General features: G+C 33.8%; 1 protein-coding gene across 1 annotated transcript; it reads left to right on the forward strand.

The window, feature by feature from the left end:
• Positions 1-1,336: 1,336 nt before the first annotated feature.
• LOC114669616 (extracellular calcium-sensing receptor-like) lies at positions 1,337-9,393 on the forward strand. Its single transcript, XM_051922841.1, has 6 exons — positions 1,337-1,654; positions 2,319-2,610; positions 3,250-4,074; positions 5,592-5,819; positions 6,928-7,051; positions 8,472-9,393. The coding sequence occupies exons 1-6, from the start codon at positions 1,440-1,442 to the stop codon at positions 9,365-9,367; spliced, it is 2,580 nt and encodes an 859-aa protein (XP_051778801.1). The 5' UTR covers positions 1,337-1,439; the 3' UTR covers positions 9,368-9,393.

A 9,393-nucleotide genomic window follows, 5' to 3' on the forward strand; every position in this document is an offset into this window, starting at 1 on the left:
AAAAAGAGAGTGCAGGTAGGGTGGAATGGGTGGAGAAGAGTGTCAGGAGTAACCTGTGACAGACGGGTATCAGCAAGAGTGAAAGGGAAGGTCTACAGGACGGTAGTGAGACCAACTATGTTATATGGGTTGGAGACGGTGGCACTGACCAGAAAGCAGGAGACAGAGCTGAAGGTAGCAGAGTTATAGATGCTAAGATTTGCATTGGGTGTGACGAGGATGGATAGGATTAGAAATGAGTGCATTGGAGGGTCAGCTCAAGTTGGATGGTTGGGAGACAAAGTCAGAGAGGCGAGATTGCGTTGGTTTAGACATGTGCAGAGGAGAGATGCCGGGTATATTGGGAGAAGGATGCTAAGGATAGAGCTGCCAGGGAAGAGGAAAAGAGGAAGGCCTAAGCAAAGGTTTATGGATGTGGTGAGAGAGGACATGCAGGTGATGAGTGTAACAGAACAAGATGCAGAGGACAGAAAGATATGGAAGAAGATGCTCCGCTGTGGCAACCCCTAACGGGAGCAGCCAAAAGAAGAAGAAGACTGTGATGATAAACGTAGAATCTTTTATCATGTTGTGCACAGATTTAGTATAGGAGTACTGTGATAAATTTGGGAAAAATTAATTAAAACATTGTAGTTTTCCGCCCCCTCCCCCACCATGAGTCTATAATGTTAACATAACTCCGCCAAGCAATACTGAAGCACACGCTGCGATTGCCCAAAATCAGTTTACTTCTGAGTGTTGCTTGTGTTTTTTTTTATGTCCAATAATACTATAATATAATCTCAAGATGATTTAAAATATTGAATATTTAATTGAATTTCCTCTTGCACTTTTAATATGCTCTGTACTGGTTGTTCTTACTATCTTCATTTTCTTTTTGTAGTTTATGTCTTCCCTGGAATACCTTAATTGTGGATTAACAAACATTGATATCTTGGATTACAATTTGTTCGGTTTGCCTAGTCTAACATGTAATTATATTGAAATGATAGTAAAACTATAGTATATGATAAATGCTATACTAAAAATGTAACACATATTTATGTTATTATTTCTAGTGCATGGTATATTGTTATATTCAATTAAATTCATATTTCTTTTCTGAAGTACACCTATACAAGATTACCCAGAGTTTAAATGTGTTATTCCCTTTTATGTAAACTGTATTTATAGCACTTTCATATCTATTGATAATTTACTAGGTATCTAAAATAAGAAACGTGGCAGCAAGCACTTTTTTTACAAAACACATGGGGAAACCTACTATACAGAACAGTATAAATACCAGTTTGTTGTTTGTGCAAGAGATTACAATATATGGCATTTGTTTGGCGTTTAAATCCTTACCTATTGAATAAATGTCTCAGGAGAGTAATATACTCTAAAGCAGGAGTTTCTTTGGTTAATTGTAACAATTTATTTGTATAATTATTAAGGAAATGCAGTATTTTCTCTGCAGTTATATTGTTCTTAATTTCTTTGCGGCTTCACTTGCCTATAATGAAACAATGTGTAGAATTTGGGAACTGTTCCAGGTGAACATGTTGCATAAAAATGGGGATATTATATTAGGGGGAATTTTTGAAATAAGCTCAAAAACAAGTGCACCAGAAATGTCCTTTAAAAGTAAACCAGAAGACTGGAAATGTGAAAGGTGAGTCAATACATTTTATATTTTGCTCTACTCTATTGCTATTAAAAGGAATTAGACCAAGAGAGATCATAAAAATAAAACATTAATGTCAGTTTACACATTAAGGACTACAGAAATTATGACTCTCCAGAAGCCCAAAAACAACAAGTTTAACAAATCATTTACACACTTGGGCAGATATATTCATATTTATAGTGAAAATGTAATTGCTAGATTCTTTTACAAAAGTAATACCTGCAAAGTTGTTGTGCATATTTACAAAAAATTGTTTCACCAAAATATAGATAGATAGATAGATAGATAGATAGATAGATAGATAGATAGATAGATAGATAGATAGATAGATAGATAGATAGTGTCAAAATTAAAATCATGTATGCTTCATGTATGATGTACTGCAAATGTTTTATATTTGGTATATATGTCAAACATTAGTATATTGAATACTTATTGTACATATGTCGTATATACATATAGTATAAATATCAATGACAAAAAATTGGATTAAGAAGGTTTGAGAGAATATATGTAAAAGTGTAAATATCCATATGTAGGTAGATAGAGGAAAATGTGTATGTGTTCGTATCTGTGTGTGTTCAAAAGCATGTATACCATATTTCTTTTTACTGCCAAGGAACATAATCTCTGTATTTTTTTCCTGCAGCCTGGACTATTTAGGATTTCAAAGAGCCCAGACAATGATATTTGCAATTGAAGAAATAAACATGGATCAGACCATTCTTCCGAACATTACATTGGGATACAGACTGTATGACAATTGCATGAAGTTACCAATGGCACTTCGAGCAGCCACTACCCTAATTGCTGGTCAAGAAGATATTATAACAGATTTCAAATGTTGGGGTCCACCGCCAGTCCTTGCCATTGTTGGAGATCCAGGTTCGACACATTCAATTGCCATGTCAAGAATGTTAAGCCTATTTCAAATGCCTATGGTAATGTATCATTGCAGTCTCCCTTGAAAGTCAAATTAAATGAAATGCAATGTACAACATATTATAAGTAATGGTTCCAATAGCTACAGGGATACCCACATATTATGATTTATGTTATTTTTAAAGCCTCGACTGTTGTTTCTGATTTTGTTTATTGGTTACAATGGAAGCAAAAAAAAAAGTCTGTCATAAAGTAAACTGTTTTTGATTTATGTCAATACATACAGTATCATTTTGATGTTATATTCAAATCATACAGTATCATTTTGATGTTACATTCAAATATGAAATATACTATACATGTACACTGTATGTTTCAGAAATTACCAAGGTAATAGCTTCATTTTGTAAATGACCAATCCATGTGAGACTGAATGTAAGTTGTGTAAGATTATACTTCATACCTATACTAAAACTGTACTTTGTTATTCACGTTATTAGATTACCCTAAGCACCGCATAAAAGTATAGTATTATCCACTTTAATCATTTCTTCTTTATTATTTAATCCTGCTTTTTAATAATGTACAGTTCTAAAACGTGCAGTATACTAATATTCTGAGCCAGTTTTTCTTTTAAGCACAGCTTTCTTGGCTTAAATTTGTGTTCTGAAATAAAATAAATTTGTGTTTCCTTTCAGGTCAGCTATTATGCAACATGTCTATGCTTGAGTGATAAAAAAGAGTACCCCACATTCTTTAGGACTATACCTAGCGATGCCTTTCAAGTCAAAGCAATGGTCCGAATCATTCAGTATTTTGGGTGGACGTGGGTTGGTGCTATTGCAAGTGATGATGACTATGGACAGTATGCAATTAAGAATTTCAATGAAGAAATTAAGTACTTTGGTTGCATAGCCTTCTCAGAAACTATTCCAAAAGTATATGACAAATTGAAAATTACTCAAATAGTTGATTCTATAACTCATTCCACAGCAAAAGTTATAGTTGTGTTTTCTTCCAGAGGAGATTTGGTTGCATTAATGAAAGAGGTTGTAAGACAAAACATCACTGGTAAGCAGTGGATTGCAAGTGAAGGATGGAGTACATCAACAGTTTTAGCCAGCAAAGAAAATGCTGACTCATTCGGTGGAACAATAGGTATTGCAATTCGAAGAGGAGAGATACCAGGCCTGAAAAAGTTTCTTCTTCAGCTACAGCCTGACCAGAATAATAATATAATGACAAAGTTCTGGGAAACAGTCTTTGAATGCACCTTCCAGAATAACATATCAAATATGAATTTGTCCACTTCTGGGACCAGTAAAGCATGCACTGGATCAGAAGATCTTAAAACCAAAAATAATGCTTTTGTTGATACATCAAATTTACGAGCATCTTACAATGTTCATAAAGCAGTGTATGCTTTAGCTCATGCCTTACATGATTTGATTTCTTGCAAATCGGGAAATGGGCCATTTGAAAATCAAACATGTGCCAATATAAAGAAGTTAGAGCCCTGGCAGGTAAGTTCAATATAGTATCAACAAAACACTAACTTAGCAATTAATGCAGGTCAACTTTTTTAACTGTCAATTTAGTCAAAAAATATGATATTACTGAGAATAATAGCATATTGAACTTTTATATCATTAGTGATATTTATTTCAGTTCCTGGAGTACATTTCTTTATCTTCAATCATTATATCCATCTATTTTTCATACCTTTCTTCTCTTTTTGCCTGTTACCTTGAACATATCTAGTCATCATTAATTTGTATAACATGCCCTATTTCCCTCATGATATGACTAAAACACAAGTAAGGTTTTTATCCAATGTAATAGTGATTTGTTTCTGCTTGGTAATTTTCCAATATACTATTTCTGTTAAATGAAGGAGGTGCCCATCTAGACAGGGTTGTGCCTGAGCCCAGATCGGCTGAACTGAAAAAAAGCTGATTTAGCAATGGATGGATGGAAATAAAGTGGATGAATTCTAATTCAAATTCAGTTTAAGTGTTAAAAAAACATACTCAATTTATTTTAATAAATCTTTGTCCATGTTGACTAAAAATAAGACTTAAAGCTACACAATAGAATCAAGTTAAAAAAAGTAATTAAAAAAGGAAATTAATTGGTTGAATTTGGTGGATATGCTTGTTTAACCAGTGTCATCATCCCCAAAGGAGTTTAGGATGGATTTATTGGCAACTAAAAAAATGGTTTTAGGTAATAGTGTGTGTGAGTAGATCCTGCAATGGTACCCTATGTAAGGCTGGGTCCTGCCTTAGAATGTGACCCAAAAGTGAATTATTAGGGTTTGAGGTTGTTATGTTCTCTTTTTAGCATGTACATTGCTTAGAATCAGAAATACAGTCTGTGGTTGGGACAGGACTGGATCCTTCTAACCATATAGCCTGTGATGTCCAAGGTTAGAGAAAAGAGATGATGGGCACATTCCCAGAGTGCAAACCTTTGTCTATTTATACTTCCCAGATCAGGGAACAGAGGTCTGGCTTTTGGATTGAGTTATTGGGGGCTACTAGAGAAGCAACTAGAGGAAGCTGAAGCACTCAAATTCAGTTCACAGAAAACTTTAGACAGAGGGAAAAAAACCACCAATGTGAAAGCACCACCACAGATGCTTGGAAGGTCACTGGGCAGATTTGGTGGAGATAACCTAATTTTGACTGGAGTGCTGCTGAATACAAAAAACTCCACTGATTAGAATAATTTTGACAAGAAAAGGCAATTCAGCCAAAAGTGCTTCCTTACTAGGAAGACTGCATTATGCAATGATCACATCATACTCATCATATATTTATTTGATTTGGAGGGCACTCTTCAGTCAAGTACAGTTGACAAAAGGTAGCACTTTTCTGTGCAGGTTGCAAGCTTCAATACCATGTATTGTAAAAGGGAATAAAAAGCCCAAAGCAAAATACACATTGATAGCTTATGGAAAAACTATGTTTATGTCAGGTTGTGTGAAAAGCAACAGCCTCAAGAATAAATTCTCTTTTTAATACATTTTCTGTATTAGCTGATTCATTACCTGAAAAAAGTGAATTTCATTAATCATTTTGGAGACAGAGTGACATTTGACAAAAATGGAGATGCACCTGCAATTTATGACATAATTAATTGGCACAAAACAGGGGATGGAAGTGTAACATTTAAAACAGTTGGTGTTTTTGATGAATCAGCCACAGCAGGGAAGGAACTTTTTCTGAGTGATGGGGAAATATTTTGGAACTTTCCATCTGGAACGGTAAGTGAGGTTGCAATATTTTAATGGCTTTTCAACCTACAGTCATCAAGATGTTCTTAGAGAATTTAAAATACATCTACTGTATATGTTTTTGTATATTATGTGATGTTAGTGGATATTATTAAATCATAAAAATCATTAATTGTATTATTTTGAACTTTATAGTTAATTAAAAGGCCATTCATTTTATGCTAAAGTTGATAAATTACCTTGCATGCGGTCGCAGATAAGGTGTCCCAATTGCAAATAAACACAAATGTGCAAAATACATGAGGTAAGGATTCCAAAACATAAGTGTTTAAAATGTTGCCACATGGTGTGAGTACAACCCACCCTGCAACTAAAATAGACATAGAAATGCTCCAAAGTAATTTTATTGTAGGAATAGGATAAAAGGATGTACTGTACAAGAGGCCTGACATGATTCCATGTTTAGTTCCTTTTTTGGTTTCAATTAATATGTCCAAGAATGAAAGAAGCAACATGCAACCTGACATTTCACGGCAGGCTGTGGCTCCAGTGGTCTATGAGGTAATGGTCCCTATACAATTGCTACTACATGATTAGTATAAACATTAAACATATTGAATGATGTCTCACAAGAACCTAAAGGGTGATTTTCCATTTTAGATTTCTACTCAAAAATAGATTTAGCATATTTTTAATTATGTCTTATCTCTTTTTTCTGACCAACTAAAATGAATTCATTATTTACAAAAAAAAACAGCATACACTTCATAACTGGATTTCAGTTATTTTGTCTGTCATCAGTAAAGACATGACAAAAGTGAAATGATGTAGCAGCAATAAAACCAAAATAAAGGGAACAGTTAACTGAATATGTAAACATCAAAACTTTAAGTAATTTACACTAAGAAAAAGAACCTAGACTACATTAAGTTTTCAAATCCCAGAGCAGTTTGTGAGACTTACATCAAGTGACAGCCTCAGAAAATAAGTTTCATGTTTAAATATATATACATATTTTTTTGGAGAAAGAAAATTGTGACATAATTACATTTAGCAATCATTTTGAAAAATATGTATTTTTGCGTTCATACATAATTGAATTTATTATTCTAATATGATCATTTGTTTTTTTTTTTAGGTTCCAGAATCAATATGTAGTCAAAGCTGCTATCCTGGAACACGAAAAGCTACCAGAAAGGGACAACCAGTTTGCTGCTTTGACTGTGTACCTTGTACAGATGGAGAAATCAGTTTCTCTATTGGTATGAATAGCACAATGCCTCTTCTTAACTTATTTAGCAAACTGCATATTTTATGCTATACTCATTTTATATAACTATTAACAGTATATACATGGTATACTTTTTTGAATAAAAGTTCACTTGTTCTGTTATATTTGTACCATTTGTGAAAGTGTTTCTTTGATATTTGGACTTCAGGCTTCATACATTATACACTTCATGTCTACATTTTGTCAATTGTTACTGAAACATGAAAAACGTTTCTGTTTTAACAATGTGTTTACATAGATTGTTGTAGACACGGAACACACATGAAATGCAAGTGTTCCAAATAACGATATAGTATTTATAAAAGGTGTCATTCTGCTTGACTTCTCACTCTATACAACTCTAAGCAACTGACACGCAGGTAAACAGACTTGAGCTGAGAAAACTGTGCGGGGTGGGGGATGTGATAACAGGCTGCTTGCTGCTTATCGACACATTTACAGGACAAAAGACACTGACAGAGAGGTGCGAAGCGATTTAAGGTGGGACAGATCTACAAGTTTTTTCGTAGACTCTGATAATTCTAGTGTTAAACTACTGTCACACATCTCCTTGAGACTATAGGTTTGAATTAGGGCCCAGTTACTGTCTATAGGATGTTGTAAATATAGGAAGCTGTACATAATTTTACTCAATTCACTTTCCCAATGACTTTATTCACATTGGCAAATGCTTTGGCTAATTCATAAAAATAAACTCCTAATTCTGCATTTCATTGCTAGTTGTGCTCCAGTGTACATAAAAGTTCTCCACATAAAGACCATGTAGTTGTAATGTTCCATTTATGAATTTGGGTAAATCTTGTTGATATAAATTACAATTACATAAAATTATAAAATCTTTTTCTTTCACCCACCTTCAGGTAAACAGTTTATAAAATTGTCTTACACTCAAATTGTTTCTTTAAGAATGTTTTTTCTTATACTAATTGTTGCCTTTTCATTTGTAATAAACCTAACAAAACTTGCTAAGTATTAAATTAGAAATTTTTTATTAACCAAAAGTAAATACTCATGAAACAAATAAATATAATTCTTTTGAATAATAGACTTGCAATGTACTTTCAATTCACAAATTTGCAGAAAGCTTAGGTTGGAATCATGGATGGAAAGAACCTTACACAGTAATATTGTTGTTATATTTAAAATTCTTTCTGCTTATATTCTGCTGGAATAACATTGCGTGAAATAGCAGATGAAACAAATACTCATTTGAACCTCAACAAGTGAAAAATCCAATTAAGAAAACATTTTCTCAGTTATCTGTCATCTGTCCGAGCTTGGATTTTTTTCTGCAGATTTCATTACACAGTTTCAGTAAAATATGTGTTCATTTGGGTTATGAAATTATTTCCTCAATAACCCTTCACTAAAACTTTTCTCTGATTTTACAGATTCCATAGAATGTTTCCAGTGCACAGCTGACTTTTGGTCAAATCAGAATAAGACGATATGTGTCTTGAAAGAAGTAGAATTTCTTTCCTATGAAGATGCAATGGGGATGACTTTGGCCGTGATTGCATTACTTGGAGCCTGTATGTCACTTTTTGTGCTCGTCATTTTTATGCAATACAGAAGCACTCCAATTGTCAAAGCCAATAATTCAGAACTGAGTTTTCTCTTGCTTATCTCCTTAACTTTTAGTTTTCTTTCTGCCTTGTGTTTCATTGGGCAGCCCTCCCATTGGACCTGTATGTTGAGACATGTATTGTTAGGGATCAGTCTTGTAGTGTGCATTTCTTGCATTCTGGTAAAAACAATTGTTGTAATAATGGCATTTAAAGCAACATTGCCAGGTAATAACATGATGAAATGGTTTGGAGTGGCACAACAAAGAGGCACCATCATTTGCTTTACACTTATTCAAGCTTTAATATGTACAATATGGCTGAGCACAACTCCACCATTTCCTCTTCGAAACACTAAGTATCAGAATGACAAAATTATATTTGAATGCAGCATTGGATCACTAATTGGATTTGGTTGTCTTTTAGGATACGTTGGCTTTTTAGCCTGCATTTCTTTCCTTTTAGCTTTCCTTGCTAGACATCTACCAGACACCTTCAATGAAGCCAAATTTATCACATTTAGTATGCTCATCTTCTGTGCAGTTTGGATAACATTCATACCAGCTTACATTAGCTCTCCAGGGAAATACACAGTAGCTGTGGAGATTTTTGCTATATTGGCATCCAGTTTTGGCTTACTTTTTGCAATATTTGCTCCAAAATGTTATATTATCCTTCTTAAGCCAGAGTTAAATACAAAGAAAGCCATGATGGGTAGATGAGGTCAAAGCAACTGCACTTAAAATAA

The sequence above is a fragment of the Erpetoichthys calabaricus genome, chromosome 2 (assembly GCF_900747795.2).
Source record: "Erpetoichthys calabaricus chromosome 2, fErpCal1.3, whole genome shotgun sequence".
Lineage (NCBI taxonomy): Eukaryota > Metazoa > Chordata > Cladistia > Polypteriformes > Polypteridae > Erpetoichthys > Erpetoichthys calabaricus.

Excerpts from the sequence above, each read along its gene's own strand:
- LOC114669616 (XM_051922841.1), top strand. The coding sequence starts at position 1,440 with ATGCAGTATTTTCTCTGCAGTTATATTGTTCTTAATTTCTTTGCGGCT. Across the intron at positions 4,075-5,591 it reads AGAAGTTAGAGCCCTGGCAG|CTGATTCATTACCTGAAAAA; the intron begins GTAAGTTCAATA and ends TTTCTGTATTAG. Across the intron at positions 7,052-8,471 it reads AGAAATCAGTTTCTCTATTG|ATTCCATAGAATGTTTCCAG; the intron begins GTATGAATAGCA and ends CTGATTTTACAG.